We start from the raw sequence: 21,112 nt of genomic DNA, 5'->3' as shown, positions 1-21,112 counted from the left end.
GTAACTGAATATACTGTGATACAATGGTATTTTTTGAGAAACAGAAGTTTTAAATGTTTATGCAGGGACACCTATCAATCTTTGCACTTATGAATTCTTTTTTTGCTGCTGCTATACTTAGAAAGGCCTTCTCTACTTTAAAATCAAGTATGTGCCTGTCAAATGAATTTGTTTTGTTAAAACGTAAGCTCCATGGGGGCATGAGGGAGACTCAATCACAAGTAGGAGAGACCCTTTATGTTACAACCACTCCATGAATGGCAGATTACTAGTATGTTCATTCCAGTAGATTATCCCGATTTAAAGATGTGTGAAATGACCACTAAAAACTGTATTTTTTGAAATACTAATGAGTTAGCAGACACAGCCAATGGGTATGATAGGAGAAATGTATTATTTGCGTCCAACTCACACGAATGGACTGAATCTAAGTCAGCTCCTACCTGGTCAGGCGGTGAAAGAGTTAATGCCGGAAACCTTTCCAAGGGTGTCTCCTCTGAAACAATGGTGCAGAAAGCCACTGGGAAGCCATGGGGGTGTGTGTGTGTGTGGAATATATGCATGCACGCACATACAGAATGACTCGTGTGCAAAAGGCACGCGCTACAGTGAGAAGGGTACATGCTATCGGTTTTAATATCAGTCACAACAAATCAACCCTCTTGTGCAAGGTCGGAGCAAGCATCTCCTGAATTCAGAGAATAAGTCAGACTGCTTTTCAACAGAACGCCAGCATGAGATCGCCTCAACAGTGCTTTCTGTTGGAGAAACTTGGAAATCTTTTAGGATCATCAAAATCCAAATTTCACGTGGGTCTTTTTCATTCATTTTGACTAGTGTGTGATCTGTGTTTCATGGGACTCTTCTACAGCGAGCTGCCCTCCGATGGCCTTTTCGGAAACCGAAACCCAAGTTCCAGCTGAACGCTTGTGCAGACATGAACCCTGCGGCAGGGAACCTTGAAGAAATGGGTGTGCACGGGCGGAAAAGGCGACAAAGCACAGACACGGCAGTGACACTGCTTACAATGCCTTCCAGGTGGCCAAGCCCTTCCCTGCCGCAGCCTCTTTCCTCAGGTTGTTTCCCTCTGCACATCTCCTCTCCCTGAAGTTGTCCTGGAGTCCGTGCCTTCTCATTCTTTAGCTCTCAGCTTAAGGCCACCTCCTCAGAGAAGTCTTCCCTGACCAACCAGTCTTAAAATACATTCCCCTTGTCCTCTGAATGCCCCAATCAGCTCTTCCTTTCCTTCATAACTGTGACACAATTTGTCATTATTGACTTACTTTTGTCTCACTCGGCTAGAATGTTTGCTCCATGAGGACAAAACGATTTCTGTGATACTCATCACTCTATTTCCAAAGAGTGCCTAGCAATAAACATCTTTTTTTTTTTGAATGGACACTTATCAGCTTGAATAAACGAAATATCCGTAAAAAAATAAAAAGGCCCTTCAGACTGTTTTATATGCAAGGGGGGCACAGGGATCCTAGAGTTTTTAAGTGCTCACTTGAAAGAAATAGACAGCTAGCTTGTCCTGTTACACAACAGTGAAGATGCGCCAAGCAAATTACAAAACGTTCAAGAAGAAACACACGGCAGCCGCCACACAGCTCTTGAGTCTCAACGGAATTTCAAAACCAACGTCCATAATTCTGGAGCAATCTAGCGGGAACAAGCATCACCTTGAAAACATTTGCCAGGTTGCCAATGAGTAACATGCTGCACGGGAGTCTGGTTTTCAGTGAGAATTCCTTTTACGTGGAAAGAATTTCTCAAAAAGTGTAAAACCTTCACCTTAAACAAGCCGGTCCTGTTATAGCTATAAAAATGTGGATATCTTAAATTAAGTTCCTACTTTCCTGTTCAGCTACAGGGCTTTTCACGAAACTATTGCCCTTCTGACAAAAGCCAACACCTCAGTGTCACTGAGTCTTCTCAAGTGGCCAAGGACAACGTGACAATGCCTCCGCATTCTCTCTCTCTCTAAGTCACGGAGAGGAGGAAAGAGCCCATAAAGCCTACTGTGCATTTTCCCTTTTCCCAGGGGGCCTGTGAAAATGATGTAAGTCCTCTATTACTGGAATGAGAAGAAAGAAGAAAAGAAGAAACTAGGTTGGGAAATTCTTTCGAATATACAAATATTGTCTACTGGTTCTCCAATGAACAAACATCAGATTCCGATTACTGTATAAGAAACCAACTCCTGGGTAGATTACTTAACTGAACTAGCCATTCAAACTCATCGGCCACAGAAAACATGATGCGATACATCAATTAATGTACCTTTGGCTCGAACTCAGCAGCTCCCGTGCACTTCTCTCCGTGAGAGGCGACCTGTTTTTCCACAGGGGCAGAAAACCCTTGCTTCTTTTCCATACCTTCACGGACTCCACTGTGTCACTATGTTTGGCAAAAGGAGCTAGGCAGCCCTAAAGAGTCTCAGAGTTTCCATGTCTGTAAAGGTTTATGCCCTACATAAAAGCCATGAAACCAGTTTCCTAGGATCATGGCACTCTGGAATGTATTTACTTGACCAGAGTTTGACCACATAGCCCCTTGACTTACTCATCAGATAATAATGATAGGAAACCATCTTATTACTAGGTAACTGCTTTAAATTCTGGATTTTCTTCCTCTACCAAATTAGTCCACAGATTGCTCACTGAGCTTTAAGTTACTGTCATCTACAGAGAACCCTCTGCAGGGTACAGTGTTATAGCCAATATTCATGCTTTCCCTCTTGACCTACGTGGGTCACCCCCTTGATGGGATCTGCTTTGGTCCATAGGATATAAATGCATGTGACCTGCCCTAACCCGTTTGGCTCAGCAGGTAGAGCATCGGCTTGCGGACAGAAGGGTCCCAGGTTCGATTCTGGTCAAGGGCATGTACCTTGGTTGCGGGCACATCCCCAGTAGGAGGTGTGCAGGAGGCAGCTGATCTATGTTTCTAGCTCTCTATTCCTCTCCCTTCCTCTTTGTAAAAAATCAATAAAATATACTTAAAAAAAAATGCATGTGACCTGAGAAGTGTGGGACATGATTGTGTGGTCGGCCTTGCCCTCTTAGGCTTTTGCTAGTAACGTGAGAAGAACATGCCCAGGGGTCCACCGACTTTAGAAAAGATTAGCAACATGTGAAGCCAACTTATATCCAATCCCTGGCCTGGATGGGGTTAGCCAAGAATGGCCAAACCCCAGGTGCATGAGGAAGAGATAAATTCTGACTGCTACATCCATTACGTGTCAGTGTGGTAAACTAAATATTGTCCCCTGAAAGGCAGCTACCGCTTAATCCCTGGAACCTACACGTTACCTCATGTGGCAAAAAAGGACTTTGCAGACATGATTGGGTTAAGGATCTTGAGATGGGTAGATGACCCTGAATTATCTGGTTGGACCTTCAAGGCAATCATGCATACAGACTTAGGAGAGGGAGGCAGTGGGAGACACGAAGACCGAAGGGAAGGCACTGCCCCTGGAGGCAGCAATTGGAGCCACAGGCCATGGAATCTGTCAGCTCCCAGAAGCTGGAAGAGCAAGGAAGAGATTTTTCTCTGGAGCCACAGGGGGTAGCCTGTGACAACACCTTGACTTTGGCCCAGAGGAGCTGATTTCAGACTTCTGGCCTCCAGAGTTGTGTCAGAATAAATGTCTGGTGCTTTAAGCCACCAAGTTTGTGATACTTTTAAAAAATATGTATTTTTTAATTGATTTCAGAGAGGAAGGGAGAGGGAGAGAGAGATTGAAACATCAATGATGACAGAGAATCACTGATCAGCTGCCTCCTGCATGCACCCTATTGGGGATTGAGCCTGCAACCCGGGCATGTGCCCTTGACCGGAATCAAACCCGGGACCCTTCAGTCCGCAGGCTGATGCCCTATCCACTGAGCCAAACTGGTTAGGGCTTGTGATATTTTTTTACAGCAGCTACAGGAAACTAAGATGGGTCGTCTGTGGCACAACTGTGGCAATAGTTAACTGATATAAATTCAAACCAAATACTAGTATTAATAATATCAATGTTAATAATAATAGCAAACACATGGGACTTACCATGCGCTTACCATGAACTCCTTTAACACAATCATACTATAAGGTGTGTGGGCTGACACTCTAACCCAGCTGTGGGCAAACTACAGCCCACGGGCCGGATCCGGGCCATTTGAAATGAATAAAACTAAAAAAAAAAAAAAAAAAAAAAAAGACCGTACCCTTTTATGTAATGATGTTTACTTTGAATTAATATTAGTTCACACAAACACTCCATCCATGCTTTTGTTCCGGCCCTCCGGTCCAGTTTAAGAACCCATTGTGGCCCTCGAGTCAAAAAGTTTGCTCACCGCTGCTAACCACTTAGGTACACCGGCCAGGGCTCGTAAACATTTTTTTTTTCACTTGCAAAACTTGATAGTCCAAGTAGAATGTTTAAATTTGCCATGGCAAAGAATATGAGCAATTTCCCGATATACTTATATTTCTTGGTAATAGTTACATACATTTGGTGTCGTCAGAAAAAGCATACAATACACCCCAGCACAGTAGCGCTGACACTTAAACCACATATAGTCTGTTGTAGACCTAATTTGGTAAACACGACATAGTCTGTCATCCAGAAAGGGTTTTAGCTTAATGAAATATGTGCTACTTTAGAAAAGCCCTTTGCAACGTCAGTTTTAAAAATTATCCTTTTGGGGCGATATTTTACATGAGATGTCAGTGCTGCCACTGGAGTGAATGGCCATGACAATAAAATATTTCCGTCACTGCCTTTAATATTTATTACCCAATTATTTCTGAAGGGATCAGAGGGAATTTACATGGAAGTGACATGGACAATGCAGGCCTTCAAGTCGGGTAACAGGAGGACAGCGAGGCCGTGGGAGCAAGGCTGGCGGTGGGAGGGAGGCAGTCCCACTCAAAATCCCAGACGAGAGTGCTTCCTGGGTTTGAGTACAAACCTGGGTCCTGAGCTATCTGGCAGCTACAGAAAACGGGAAATGTAATGAGTTACACGGATCTCAATATTTAATAAGGTTGGTAATTAAATACTCCCCACACCCAAAATGCTCTTTTTTTTCTTTTTAAACACAGTCATTTTTGTTGAGGAAGACAAATCCATTGCTCTGCAGCTTTTGCTCGGACACCTACCCGTAAGTTCTTTGATTTGCGTCTAGGCTAGCAATCCTCACTGTTCAGAAGTTTCTAATTTAATGCACACATCTATTCTGGAATCACTTCCCCTTCACTAATTAATTCCTTATAAAGAGTAATCTCTTGAGCTTCCAATAATTAAAAAAGAGAACTGCAATGAAAATGTAGCCATAGGTTTCTTTCCTTTCATTTTTTTTTCCCCTACCACCACTTGTAGGGGCCAGAAAGTGTTGTCATGGAGACAACAGCTGCTGGGTTATGAGTGACAGGTCTCAAGAGAGAAGTGTCTTGGAGCGGGAACATCTCAAATTAAGGAAAAAAAGAGAAGTGGCGAGGGAGAAACCAATGCAAGCTGCGTGACCAAGCATAGCAGGGGAGTCGGCTAAAAGGTGTATTTTAGCTAGCGAAGAATAAAGGCACGATTTCCCCTTTTCCCTCATCTAACATGGGAACTGTTTTCCTTCCAAAGGGGAACAGATTTCTTTTAAGCACGTTGCAAGCATATGTACACATCTTGGCATAATTACATTTTAAAACTGGGATTCACACTGATGCACCAAATTGGTTGCCTTAGTAATGAGATATCACCCGGGAAACAGATCAGCTGTTTCCAACTTACAGGGAAGTGGGCTGGGGAAGGGGTGGCAGGAGTTTCTTATTAGCAGTATCTGAGAGGAGATAAATAGGAAACACATTATTTGTGATATGTCGCCATTATTTTCCAAATATGCTTTTATCTTTTTTATTCACCAGTGGGTGGGAGAAAGGAAAAGGGAGAGAGAGAGAGAGAGAGAGAGAGAGAGAGAAAAAGAGAGAGAGAGAGAGAGGAAGAAAGGATGCTCTGTTATTCCAATGCTAATTTTTTGCTGAGGCATTTTTTTTTTTTGTTCTAAAAGGGCTGTGCATTTATTTGCCAATATGTGAATCTAAACGGTACCCGTTAGATTATATTATAAATCAACAGAAAAATTTTCACAGGAGTAAAAATAGTGACATGCGCACAGTGATGTTATTCATGTTCCTGTAACAGCACTGCTGAGTAACATGCAGGGGTGGAAGGGAAGGGCTTCAATGTTCAGTGACCATTTACCTTCGTTTCCTCATGAAGAACAGACATCCTATAGCTGTTCTCACGACCACGATTCACAAAGAAACAGTCAGTGTACGTCCTCGCTGGGGGATTCTGGTACCTGGCTTGTTTTCCTCCCCCTCCTACACTCCGCTTTCCTCTCCATCAGCGTGAACCTGCTAGTTATTAATAAACCGGTAAGGCCCTAACTGCCAGAGGAAGTGGGCGCTTTTCACTCCGCATTTGGTTGTGCGTTTCTATGCTTGATACTACTGGCTATTCCTTCTGATTTGAAATGTGCTACTTCCTTTGCTTCCCTGACTCATATGTCCAACGACTTGCCGGTCACCTTGACTCCCACGTCTCAAACGACTGAAGACATCATGCCCCAAATTATTAATTTCCTCCAAACCAGCCATCTTGCTTCCTGTCTTGCCGACTTCTAACCTTCCCTTGATACAGATCTATTTTTTGTTGTTGTTGACCCTTACCAAAGGTTATTCTTTCTATTAATCTTACTTTAGAGAGAGTGGAAGGGAGGAGGGGAGAGTGAGGGAGAGAGAAAGGGAGAAACATCAATGTGAGAGACACACATCAATTGGTTGCCTCCCATACGCACCCTGACCAGGGCTGGGGATTGAACTGCAACCCAGGTACGTGCCCATGACCGGGAATTGAACCTGCAACCCTTTGGTCACTTGCCCGATGCTCTAACCACTGAGCAACACAGGCAGGGCAATATAGATCTATTTAAAAAGTGAAAACTGACCACATCACTTCTCTCTCTTAAATCTTTCGATGGGACTTCCACTGGATCTGGTAGGCATATGACAGAATAGATAACCTGACATTTCTGCTGCGAGAGAAATGTAACAAACGCCCCGACGCATAGCTGAATGCTAAGGGAAGTAAAGGACTTACTTGGTCACCATGTAAAAGTCCCACAATTCAAACTTTTGACAAGGATGTGGAATGATAAAAACTCTCATTTTAGTACGAGAGTAAGTGGATAGTATTACTTTGGAAAGCAACTGGGCAATCCCAGTCAACTTACACATGGGCAGACTCTACAAAACCTCGCATTTGCAATGGCGGAACATGCCCCAGAGCAGCCGTTCTCCAGGTGTGGCTTGGGAACCCTGAGCTTTGCTGAGACCCTTTCAGCAGACCCTTGAGATAAAAACTCATTTCATAATAAAGAGCAGGTTACTTGCCTTTGTAACTCTCCTCCTATCATGAGTCTGCAGTGCAGTTTTCCACAGGCCACATCACACGTGATGACATACTCTGACAGCTAACGGAATGTACACACACACACATACACATACATTTTGTATATTCTTGAACTTTGTAGAATTTTCAAAGATGAGCTCTTTGGGGGGGGGGGGGTTGTGGGGTCTTCAAAACTTGAGAATAGCCGCTCCGCAGACACTTATTAACTTACAGACAAGGAAACATATGAAAATGTTCAATGTAGCATTACACGGAATGACCAAAAAAAAAAAAAAAAAAAAAAAGGAAACACTAACTGTTATCAGGAAAATAAGTAATGGTTTTTTAACAATGAAAGAGCAAAAAGAAGTAAAGGTCACTCAACTAGCCCTACACTTAGGGGCATTTAAAAACATACTGTGTGACAAGCACGCTGGGTGAGAAAACCAAGCTGCAGAAGACTGTGCAGGCCAGTGTGGGAACGGAGCACTGAGTCCCGAGAGGGCTACACTCAGACCAGAGGCCGTCGGCCCTCGGCAGCGGCTACTGAGGCACCTGGACAGAACGGGAGCGTGTTGGCCGGACGCTCTAAGAAGACAAGTCCTCAGCTAGCTCTTTACATCTTGTTAGGTAAATAATGGAAAGGTCAGTGAGTCTTCATATGCTTGCTTTAAAATTGAAGTTAAACCTAAATTAAATTCTGACATCATGTTATACCACTGCCATGTATGTTTGCTTCCTAGCTATCCATATGCCTGTTTTTTGGCATCCTTACCTGAGGATACATTCATTGATTTTGGAGTGGAAGGGAGAGTGAGAGAAACATTGATCAGTTGGCTCTTGCACATGCCTTCACCAGGGTTCAAACCCACAACCCAGGTATGTGTCCTGACCAGGACCGAACCCACGACCTTTCATTGTACTGGACGCTGCTCCAACTACAAGGGCCATGTGGCTGTTTTCTAAGCAGGGCAAAGAACTTTCCAGTAACATTGAAAGGGCTGTTTTTGTGATGCCAAGGCCTAGTATTGGTCTATGACATTTGTTTGAATATTTTTGTAGAAAACCTTGTTCCATGTATTTGTCATTAGGTGTCTACCAAGGTCATTGCATGAAGAAATTTTGCCAAATCTCATTCTTTTTCTCTCTCTGAGCATGAGGCCATCATTACCTTGGCGGTCGGTTTTATAACCTTTTCTTCAATAGTGGGAGTCCTAACTGTTTTTCCTATAAGGAGTGCACTTTGGAGGATGCCACTGTGGTATAAGTGAGCAGGGGTTAAAAGAGTGTGTGCAGAAGGCTGGACTGCTGGGTACAAATCCCACTTCTGACACCTGTGTGACCGCCATCAAATGACCCAGTCATCTGTGGCTATAGTTCCCTTTCCTAATAACTGAAAATAGTAACGGACACTCATTTTCTAGGTTCCTGCAAAGATTTAGTTAATATGTGTAAAGTGCCCAGAATGGTGCCTGTCACTCAGTAAAAATTGGTAGTATTTTTTTGTTTTTGGCTTTACTTTAAGGGCAAAAGTAATTGATTTATATGAAAGATAATTATTTTGCTTTTAGTCTGAGGAATACAACACTTGATTGGTTTCACAAAGAAGTCAGGGAGCTTTGTTTGAAAATGATGTGAAAGCCCCCAGGTTTCATGCCACTGCTTGACAAAGTTTTGCAATCAACGATACATCAGTGACTAGAAGAAGCTAATGAATAACTAACCCAATAAAATCCAATTTTCAGATAATGACTCTATTCACACTTTTTCTCTGGCTGGTTTGTTACAAAATTAGTATACTCAGGTCTATATTAACCTTGGAGACTTCCTATAATTAATAGTTATGAAATCATTCTCAGTTTTAGATTTTACTACTTCACTATCTGTTTATGCTTAAGGAGTCACTTTTAATCCGCCCTTTGATTAGGATTATAATATATTCCAACAACTTCCAAGTATAAATTTAATTCATACAAGAACGTACTAATAATATTTACTTTTTAATTAGGACAAACCAACCAGGGCAGTCCTTAGGGTGATACCTTTGTAACATACAATTTTTAAGGATAAAATGATATGTCACTGAAAAATCAAAATTAATAAAAGAAAGACCAATGTGTTCCATTTTCAAAGGTGCCACAGCCCCACAGGTGATGGGAGCTCCACCCCTAACCATGTGTGGAATGATGTTTCTAAGTCAACTGGGAATACTGAACAGAAACCCTTTATGAGGTAATTAATAATGGTGAGGCATTACTAATTCCATCTGGTCTGAAAATGAAAATTATAGCCCTTATCTGTAGTGATTATATGGGTATGTAAGGGCGAAGTGATAATACATCTGGGATTTCCTCTTTAAAACCCAGCACAGAACAAACATGAGGTGAGAACTAGATAAAGTAGGAAAGGCCACATGATAATTGTTGAAGCCGGGAGATGGGAACGTGGGGACTCATTCTATTCTTGCTCCTTTTGTAAATATTCACAACTTGTCATAATAAAAAATATCAGAAGCAAGAGAAAATACCTCTTTTCCCCCCCAAGATATACTAAAAAAAATGACTTATACCAGGTTCTCAAAATGCAATCAATTCTAGAAACTAGAAATAGTACACTTAACATTCTGTGATCGAAATGCAATAAAATTAAGAATGGATAACAAAAGCGGAAAATGAAACCAAACATACACACAAAACATGGATCACCTGGAAACAATTTAAATTTCCAAAGGGCTGGTAGCCCTAGCTGCTGTGGAATTCGTGAGCTGCAATTGTGATCTGAGAGTATCCACAAAATTGCTTGGAGGAAGATGATTAGAGCCTTAAAGATGTTCTTTTGGGAAAGAATGTCTTGTGTTTAATGGTCTCCCGGGTGTGAACAGAAAGGCGTATGTACCTCCCAGCCACACCGTGGCTCACTGTAAAGAAAATTCCATCCCTGGAGCTGGGACAAAAACTGTGCAACCTGAGATGATCCAAGTATATGGCACGGTGACCAATTACGACATCTATCTATAATCAATTACGATGCTCTTTCAGAAAGAACTAATTCCTCCCAAATAAAGACATAATTCACAAAAGCACATACTGGTTACACAGGTGGGTCAAGAAAACCACTCTTCAAATCCACTTATTCCAAAGTTGTTGCTAATAGCAACAAAAAAGGTAAACTTCCCCAACACATTTCCATCTCCCTTTGAGAATCCATTTTCAATTCAACGACAATTTTGATTTTGACCAACAGATTGCCTAGAATGAGAACGTACTTTTAGAACTATACATGCACAAAAAAAAGGGAGTTTTTTGAGTGGTTCCATATCCCATTCCTTTTCCAAGATAACAAAATATTTTTTTTTAAACAAAATATTTTAAACTAAGTGGGTACAGAGTATTAGCGAGTCACCACTCTTTCAAATGCATTTGGTGCAGCATTTTCCCTCAGAGTTAGAACTATTTCTTTCAGGATCCCCCCCAACCACAAACAAAAAAGTATCCTATTTTCTGGGAATTAATGAATATGACACACTGAAGACAAATGATAAATCAAAACCAGAAAGCTCCAGGTTGAAGAAGAAAAAAGAAAGCTAAAGCAACAAAATTACCCAGGAGAGATGTGCCCCACAACATACTTAGTAGCAATCATTATATACTTCAACTCAGCCCCGAGTGTTAGCTGCCAGACCTTACTCAACCCATCTTCCAAACACCTCTTTGCTTAGAGCTGTAATTCTAAAACGCTAAATAGTTCCTTCATTGCCATCGGGAAATACCATCTCATTTGATTCCTCATTCAAGAGAGATGTAAAGAACACACACACAAAGGTAAAGGGTAAGTGGGTAAGTGAAGCAATTAAGTATTGTGGAAGGAAGAGACGAGTGACCTAGGTTACGCCGATTCATTTCTCTTAATGGTGCAAAGATTTGTAGATGACAATTAGGCTTTTTTCAATGTTCGGGCAAAACATTCAGGCTTTAGGTCATTTGGAAAAAGTGTTTATGAGAATGAAAATATCCAGCACATCATTGAGACAAGATCTTTCATGCATCAGTTAGTGGGAGCATAACTTGGTACAACTTTTCTGGAAGCCATTGGATAATGAGTAGAGAAAATCTTAAAAGTGCCTTTAAGTCCACATTTTAGTGCCTCTGACTTTAGTGAGGGGTGTGTTTATGGATCTTTTGGATTGCCTCTTCTGGTACTTGTTTTTCATATCCTTGGCCCATTTTTCTACTGGGCTGTCTTTTTCTTATGAATCTGTAGGAGCTACCGGCATATAATATGTATTGCAATTATTTTTCCCAAGTTATCACTTGTCATTTGACTCTGTTCGTGGCACACTCTTCAACGTGAAAATTTTCACTTAATATAATAAAATGTGTCTTCTTTTTTCCTTTGTAGCTTTTGGGTTTCTCCAAAAAATGTATAGGTCTGGGATTTATTTATTTTTCACATGGTATCAGATAGGAGAGCAATGCTGTTTTATTCTAGGCAAATAACCAGGTATTCTAATTCTATTTAATAAAAAATTCCTGTGTTCCCTCCTCCCCCACCCACCAAATTGAAATTCTGCCTTTGTCTACCATTAAATTCCCACATATACTTAAATCTATTTCAGGACTCACTATTATATTCCACAGTCAATTCCTATGCCAATATCATACTGTGTTTATTACAGCACATCATAATAGGTTTTAGCCTGTGAGGACCAGGTTTCCAGTGTATATTCATATATTTTTCTGTGCCTTTCAATGGCAAGTTGGAAGAGGCAGAATTAGGGATGTTTACTAAAATCTGAACCTCCCAAACGGACTGTTCTTAAATTTTTATTTATTGATTGATTTTTAGAGAGGGAGAGGGAGGGAGAGAAAGAAATTTCCCACTTAATTACGCGTTCATTGGTTGCCTCTTACATGTGCCCTGACTGGGGACACAACTGATTGCTCTTAAAGGAATAAAGAGCACTGCGGCAAATAAAATTTAGAGAAAGGAGTTCACTTACATGGTGAGCAGAAATGTGAATTGTTAACATCTAGTATGATTACAAACATATACACCTTTTTGGTTGTTGTTGGTTAATCCTCAACCAAGAATATTTTTTCCCATTGATCTTTAGAGAGAGTGGAAGGGAGGGAGGAAGGTGGGGAGAGGGTAACATAGCAGGCCTGAGACTCTACCCTTCAGCCTGCTGGCGAGGTTGGTTGGTCCTCGGCTGGTGTCTGTCCGTTTCCCATACTGATATCAAACTTTACCTAAATGGCAGTGGTTTAATGTGCTTCAACTGCTTGCACAAACAACAAGGTCTATGCTGAATGCCTGAGTCTCTATGCGAGTCTGGGATTGTGGTACATGCTAGGCAAACGGTGCCTACATGAACAGCCCCCAACAAAACTCTGGGCACCGAGGCCCAATAAGCTTCCTGGAAGATACCACTGGGCACATGTCACCACTCACTGGGCGGGACTCAGCATATTCCAAGGGTCTCCACAGGGAGAGGATTCATGGAAGCTGGTCTCCTGGTTTCCTCTGGACCTCACCCCATGCACCTTTTCCCTTTGCTGACCAGCTTTGCATCCTTTGGGGTAATACATTTTACTCACGAGCACAACTATATACTGAGTCCTGGGGGTCCTTTCAGTGAATCACTGAAACTGGGCGTGGTCTTGCGGATCCTGGACACGGGAGGTAGGAGAAGTTGTGGGTGCAGAAGGTAGTAAATATTGTAGAAAAAGAGAAAGGTGCGTCAATAAAATTGCCACATGAACTATGAGCTCATTTCTATTCTGGCATCTCTGCTTGGATACGCGCACAGGAAGACATCGCAAAGGATGGTGACCACGATGTACATGGTGTTACCTCGGGATGGTGGGATTTTAGGTGGTTTCTCTCAGTTCCCTGATACTTTCCTGCGTGGTTTGAACTTGTTTTTACAGTGAGCCATACTTTAATTAGATAATCAGAAAAAAAATTAAAGCTATTTTTTCTTGAAAAAGGAAATAAAAACTGATGGTTGGAGATTCTTGTTTAAAAATAGCATCTTTGATGCTGTCTCTTTTAACTTTCCATTAAATCCTTACAAAAATAGAGAGAAAGTGAAAACATCCTGTGGGAAGTTAGGTGGCTGAGAGCCTATTCCCAGAAGCTGACAGAAATTTCCACTAATTTTATGGCTTGAGGAGTTGTTTAAAGAACACAATCAGTAGATCGAACAAGTCAAGCCCCAGAGTGGTCTTGCCTGAGGCCTGGGAGGAAGCTCCCTGCTCCTTTTGCACGGCCTTCTGGTTAGGAATCGCCAGATCTGCATCCCAAGAGGACTGGAGAAGCTTGCCCTCCAGGGCATTGGTGGTGGTTTCTGGGACAGCTGTCCCTTTTCTTTTAGAATCTCTCCTCTGGGTAGAAATTCTAATTTCTCATCAGAAAGGAAGCAGAGGTGCTGTAGAGAGGACTTTCAAAGGAAGAATCCTCATAAGTGTGTATACTGAATTATAATTTTTTTCAGGGTTCTTTTAATTGGTTTTAGAAAGAGGAAGGGAGAGAGAAACATTGATGTGAGAGGGAAACATCGATCAGTTGCCGTCCACATGCATCCCAATGAGGGCTCGAACCTATAACTGGGTATGTGCACTGATTGGGAATCCAACCCATGACCCTTTTGGTGTATGGGATGATGTTCTAACCAACTGAGCCACCCGGGCAGGGCTGGAATTACAATATTTATGTAAGGCTTGGCTGTGGGGTAGGAGGGAGAGGAGTGGGTCCTATTTATGGCTAGCATAGCTGTAATAAACGCAAGTCTGTGGGACGCTGACAACTTGGTTTAAGAAGAGGATTCTACCAGCCACCACACAACAGAAAGTTCAGGGGATGGTGACTCTTCGGTATATTATCCATACTGGGACAGTTTCGAGAGCGAAGGGGTACTGCTAAGAGTTACAACAGACAACAGTCATAAACCAGGACTGTCCCAAGCAAACTGAGAGGGACAGTAGATCAGTACAAGTCTACTGGAGTTGTTTAAAGAACACAATCAGTAGATCGAACCACGGTTATGCTGGTTCAGGTGCACCCTAAGCTGAGTCAACCTCTCGGACAGGTATAAAGAAGAAAAACATCCTGCAAAACAACAACAAAAGCATCACTGGAAAATACTGAAGAACTTGTGTATAAAAATAATGCACCATAGCAGACAGAAAACAGAGACCCAAACCTGTCAGTGTACTAGCAGTAAACGGGGAGAGAAAACAGAACTGAGTAAAAGCAATATAAAAACACACACCAGTTAACAGAAGGAAACTGTTTCAGGATGCAACGGAATTTAGTATTTCACCCCGAGTCCTTCTAAATTCTAGGCAAAACAAATGAAAGCGACCAACACTTAGGACTGGGAAGAGAAAACGTTATTTGCCCATGACAGAATCATTTTCCCAGGAAAACTAACAGAATCAGCAAATATAAGTCAAGAAAGGTTTCATCGGGATACAGGACCACCAATAAAAGCCAATATTATTTCTCTGTGTCAACTCTGCCACGTAGAAAAATACAATAAAAAATTCACCGCAGTAACAGAAACAATAAAATATCTAGAATGAACCAGGAATTCCTAAGGAGTCTCTAAGTCAAAGGTGACACCCTCAAAATGATTATTGTAAAAAGTGTTAATCCTTTCAAATTTCAATGCAGTCCTAGGATAAAAGTATTGTTGAATTTAATGAACACGATAAACACACATTAAAATGTATACTGCAGAATAAAAGTCTATGCACAGGTTAACTGACTTTAATAAAGAAGAGCAGAGAAGATGGACTTATCCTACCATCCACTAAGACATGCTATAATAAAAACTGAGTGGCATTAATGCAAAAACAGGCAGATATGAAACAGAACAGAGCACTCAGAAACGGAATATACGTATTTACCATATAATAAAATCAGTGGGTAAAGGACAGGTTGTTTAGTAGATGGTGCTGAGAAAACCTGCTCACCATACAGAAGAAAATGAAACTGGGTTTCTATCTAAAACCACACACAGGTGGATTATAAACGATTAAAGACCTACATGTGAAAGGTAAGTACACAGTTCACAGAAGAAAATATAGGGTAGGATCTTTGTGACCTCTTTTGTAAAATATATTCCTATTGATTTCAGAGAGGAAGGGAGAGGGAGGGAGAGAGATAGAAACATCACTGATGAGAGAGAATCATGGATCGGCCACCTCTCGTACGCCCCCTAGTGCAGATCGAGCCTGCGACCCAGGCATGTGTCCTTGATGGGAATCAAACCTGGGACCCTTCGGTCCACAGGCTGATGCTCTATCCACTGAGCCAAACCGGCTAGGGCTGGGGAAAGCCCTCTTAAACAAAATTCCACAGCACAAAATATAAGATGAAATCCTGAAGAATTTGATTATGTCAAAATTAAGGATTCTGTTCCACAAAGCATATTATAAAAACATCAGAATGCATACAGAATAAGAGGATATATTTACAATGTCTAAAGTGAATATAAGATTTATGTATAAAATAGTCATAAAATTCCTGATAATCAACAAGAAAATGATACCAACTCCAGCAGACAAAGGGACATAGGATATGAACAAACAGTTTATAGAAAACCCAAAAAGCAAACGAGTATTCAATAAGGTGCTCAAATGCAATGGTCAATGGAGAAATGAAAAGTGCAACAGCAAGTTATCATACCACCTAAACAGTCTGGCAAAATGTATAGGCAGCTGGATGATACTGTAAGGATGTGGGCACACAGCAACCCCCATGTACAGCTGGTGGTGGTGCAGACTGGCAGAGGCATTTTGGAGAGGAACCTGGCACGCCTTACATCCATTAGGTCTGCACCTACCCAATGACCTAGGCCCTTTTCTCCAGGTATATATGCCGGTGACATTCTCCCAGAGACACAGGATTCCTTTTTATGTACCCATATAGTATTTTACACTAAAAGGGTTCATATGGAAGGTCTGAAAATAGGTGTAAGGAAATGAAAAGAAATACATGAATGAGTGAATGAAATGAGAAGGGGGCCCTGTAAGGTCAATGGGGGATGGGTACCAGGATCTGAAGAGCAGCCTGATGCCAACATTGCACACCTCAGTCACTGCAGGTGGTGGGTAATGAAGGGTGAAGGAGGTTGTTTCAAACATCTGGGCAAAACTTTTGAATGACAAAATAGAATAAAAAAAGTTCCTCATGCAGTTCAGCTGAGGGAAACACCTCAGTTAACAGAAGAGACAAAAACAGGCTGTTTCAGGCATCTCTAAAACTTGCAATACCAGATGACAAAATGTGTCCAGCATTTTGAGGCTGAAATAATTTGGAGCTAAGACAGCCAAATAAGTTTTCCTTGTGTGAAAGGTAACAGAAAGCACTCCAAAAAATATACCATCACGAACATTTCTTGAATCAAAGAACAGGTTCCACAGACTTTTGAGAAGGTACCGGCAAGGCCTCCTCCGTGTCTGTAAAATGTACAATTACCTTTTGGAGAAAGAGGACGATCCGCAGGAGCATCTGGGCGCGGAGCTCCTCCAAGGTAAACAGCGTGCGGGGAGTGCGGATGAAAATCTTGGTCTTCCCGTAAGCCACGTCTTCCTGAAAGCCACACTGTTCGATCAGTTTCTTCACAGCCTCTTTGTCTGAAGGGAGGTCGTGGTTGGGCCAGGTGAACTCCGAGATCATCTTGTACCTGGGGAACCAAGAACAGGGCACGGATGAAGGGAGGAAAACCACGTGATCTCAACAGATGCAGAAAAACCATTCTGTAAAATTCAAGATGCTTCACAGAAATGAAAAAAAAAAAAAGAAAAGAAAGAAAAGAAAACAAAAACTTCTTTGGAAATTAGGACTAGAAGTAAATGTCATAGCCTGATAAGAGATATAGGGAAAAAACTCCACTAAGATCCAACACTCCTTCATAACACCCCTTCCTAACGCAGGGATAGAAGGGGCCTTCCTGAATGTAGTAAAGGCGCTGCGCCAAGAACTTCCAGGCGGTATCATTTGTAAAGAGGCAACGTTGGAAGCGTTCTCTTCACAGATAGAAACAAGACAGGGCTGCCGCTATCACAGGTTTTCTCACCAGCACAGTGAGACTAATAAACGAACAGGTAAGTGATTGGGGAAAGTGCACAACTGACCTTATTTATGCACATTATACTGGCTTCAGAGGAAACCACGCAGATGAACTATTATCACGGAAAGAAGACTAAGCAGCATTCTGCATATAAAATGAACAGACAAAATCAACTCTGCTCCTACGTGCAAGTGGCCAACACTTCTCGGCCCCGTGGGCCTCTCACAGGGCAGCTCCCTACACACCAACTTCACGACACAGGATGTGAGTGTGAGCAAGATGGAAGGCACAGAGTCACAGCCCTTTGCAGCCTAATCCCACAAGTGACATCCCATCGTGTTTCCCATATTCCATTTTGTTAGCAGCAGATCACCAGGCCCAGGCCACCCTAGAGGGAAGGGGACTAGACAGGGTGAATTCCAGGAGGTGGGGATCGCGGGACCAGCTTAGAAGGCTGCTTAGCCCAGGGCTCCCCCTGACCCAGGTGCAAACTTGTTCAATACATGGAGTCAAATTTAGTCATGTTCACACTCTGCATCCGAATTTTAAGTCACAGCGAGAAAGGCTTTGCCCACTCTCATTAGTCTGTGGGTATCAGGAAGGCAGGGACTGTGTTTTGTTCCCCACTATATATATACCATGTTGCCTGCCATCTGATGAGGAAATAGATTTGTTGAGTGAAACAAACAACAAAAAAAACACCCAGAAGGAAATACATCTAAAAGCTTACTCACTTGCCAGAGAGGGACAGAAATAGAAGCCCAATGAAAGAATTCTACTATGAAGAGAGAGGTAACATTACACAACATCATGTGGAAAAAGGAAACAAAATCAGAAACCTTACGAATCCTATATAATAAAAGGCTAATATGCAAATCAAACGAATTGCGGAACGATGGGTCTGTGATGCACACTGACCACCAGGGGGCAGATGCTCAACACAGGAGCTGCCCCCTGGTGGTCAGTGCAGTCCCACAGGGGGAACGTTGTTCAGCCAGAAGCTGGGCTCACAGCTGGCGAGTGCAGCGGCAGTGGCGGGAGCCTTTCTCGACTCCTTGGCAGTGCTAAGGACCCTTTGGGGGGTGTCCGCCTGCAGCTTCCTCAACTTTACTGTTCATTCACCAGATAGTCAGGTGCTCACGCACGGTTCCACATGGGGAAGCCTAGGACTCCATAATTCTGTGTGCTAGCAGGTTTCTTTGTTGAGACCATTCTCACCTGTGCAGAAACTTCTCATACGCCTGGCGGAAGGCAAATCCTGCCCGTCGCACCCTCACGTTTTCCAATAGTCCAAGGTATTCAACCTGATGCCGGCAGCGCTCATCATCAAATACCTGCGGGGATTTCTTGTCATTGGGTTTGATGCAACGTACATAGTAAGGTTCCTAAAGAAATCAATCAGGAAATGGTGAGTTTCAGAAAAACCACAGGCCAACGGCACTAACAAGCTAGTCTAATTTTAAAGAGTAAAACAATTCAAAGCTGAACTATGGTTCCTGTGACGGACTGCCCATTTCTGATTCACCTTTATTGCTATGGCAGCCTTTTGGGACCCTGACCCAAAGTGAGAGGGGGTAACCCCTGACCTCCTCCTTTTCAAGCCCTAGTGTCTGTGTCTGTCTCACTAGCCCCATGAGGTTGTCGGAACCACTACTCAAATCCCATCCACTTGCTCTGCAGTTGGCAAATTCCCCCCAGAGAAAGGAGGTCTCAAACCTGGGCTCATCTCCATGGCTTCCAGCCCAGGAGTTCTCCACTATCTTGTTATCTCTCCAGTGTCTTTAAGCAGAGGTTCTGCATATTTTATTTGCGTTTCCTACATGTCCCCAGCATGGATGTGAGTTTAAATGACCTAGTCTGTGATTACTAAAGTAGAAGCCCTAATGTCCTCATTTCATACATCAGATGCCCGGAGACAACACCAGAACAAGACCACTTCAAACTAAATTGCTGGCCTGAACTTTCTCAGGCTACCCAGGTAGTAAGAATGTGGACTGCAAACCTCATAAAAGCTACCTTATGATGATAAATTCTCAAGGGATGTTCACCTACCCCCTCCTGGCTCACTACCATTTCCCTTTCAGATAATGAGGGATTGTTTCTAGTTCACTCTAGATGTAACTCTTAGAGGAGGCAGGCTGTCCCCTGGAGACCCACACGTGTGTGCGTGTGCGTGTGCGTGTGTATTATCTCTTATTAGACATCCCACTTCCAGGACCTGGTTTGAATTACTATATTCAAAGTTACCTCCTTCAACAAATCCCCACGGAGTGAAAGGCAGCTTCAGTGCTGTGACTGTTTTTCCTTTTATTCAGTTAACTTCTGCCTTGACATGGCCCCTGGCCTACATATTTCTTGCTTTCTTGTTAGTTCATGGCTGCATTCAAGAAGTTGGTTTTTATAACTTACCTCACATTTCAGTTGCCTTTAGTGGGCAGTATTACTCACATGTATTTTGGAGATTTTTGTTTATGTTCCCCGGTGAAACTGACCTCTAATTCTACTTTCTAATATTAACCTGTACTAAGGCAATGCTCATCTCGTAAAATGAGTCAGGTAATGGCCTCTCTTCTTCCCATTCTCCAAACCAGCTTATATACGATAGGGATTATTGGCGCCTCAAAAGTTTGCATAATTTATCTGTAATACCACCTGGGCCTGATGTTCTTGGCAGAATTCGGGGAAGCAGACTTCTGATTAGTGATTTAGAATACTTAAGGTTACTGATTTATTCAGGTTTTCTATTTCTTCTTAAGTTAATTTTGGTAATTTATTTTTCTAGAAAAATATCTTATAAATTAATTGGCATAAAATTGTTCATAATATTCTAATGCTTTTTTAAAATACGTTTTAAAAAAAATATATGTTTTTATTAATTTTAGAGACAGAGAGGAAGGGAGAGAGAGAAACATTAGTGAGAAAGAAACATCAATGGGCTGCCTCCTGCACATCCACCCCTGGGGATTGAGCCCACAATCCGGGCATGTGCCCTGACCGGGAATTGAACTGGCAACCTCTTGGTGCACAGGGCAACGCTCAACCAAATGGGCCAACATCGGCCAGGGCTCTGATGCTTTAAAAACCTCTATAATATATGAAGTTGTATCTTTTTCTCATTCACAATATTGTGTTTTTAAAAATCAGTTTTACTCAAGGTCTATTTGATCAAATTTCTTATCTTCCTATTACTTTGAATTTTTGCTATTAAAAATATTATTTTTTTACTTCTTTCTTCAGATTTTATTTGGAGTTTCTTTTCTGACTTCCTGAGAACTTAGCTCATTAACTTTCAAGCTTCCCACTTTTTTATACAGGCATAACAAGTGGACCTCTTATGCAGTTTCCAACAAATTTTGACAAACTCTTGGTCATATGGTTCCAGATATTTTGTAATTTTCATTGTTATTTCCTCTTCAACTGAGTTAAGAGAACATTTGTTAAGTCCCTAAGCACATTACATTTTTTTAATGCTGATTTTTATTTTACTTGCTATGAGGATGGAGTATATATCTGTACATACGTTTCTTAAATAGTTAAGACTTCCTTTGTGATCTTGCATGTGGTCAATTCTTGTAAATGTTCCACTTATACTTGAA

At 42.0% G+C, this 21,112-nt stretch overlaps 1 protein-coding gene across 1 annotated transcript in view; it reads right to left on the bottom strand.

Moving 5' to 3' along the window:
* MYO1D (myosin ID) overlaps positions 1-21,112 on the bottom strand; it is a gene marked incomplete at its 5' end in the record, with an annotated part of 266,794 nt that overhangs the window by 121,709 nt on the left and 123,973 nt on the right. The window contains 2 exons of the mRNA XM_081110278.1: positions 16,922-17,129; positions 18,735-18,901. Of these exons, the coding sequence (XP_080966404.1) occupies positions 16,922-17,129; positions 18,735-18,901 (375 nt within the window). The remainder of the gene's footprint in view (positions 1-16,921; positions 17,130-18,734; positions 18,902-21,112) is intronic.

This window comes from Myotis nattereri, assembly GCF_964212035.1.
Source record: "Myotis nattereri genome assembly, chromosome: 16".
In the NCBI taxonomy this organism is placed as follows: Eukaryota; Metazoa; Chordata; class Mammalia; order Chiroptera; family Vespertilionidae; genus Myotis; species Myotis nattereri.
Note: the sequence above shows the minus strand (reverse complement) of the source record. Positions and strands in the feature narration are given on the sequence as shown.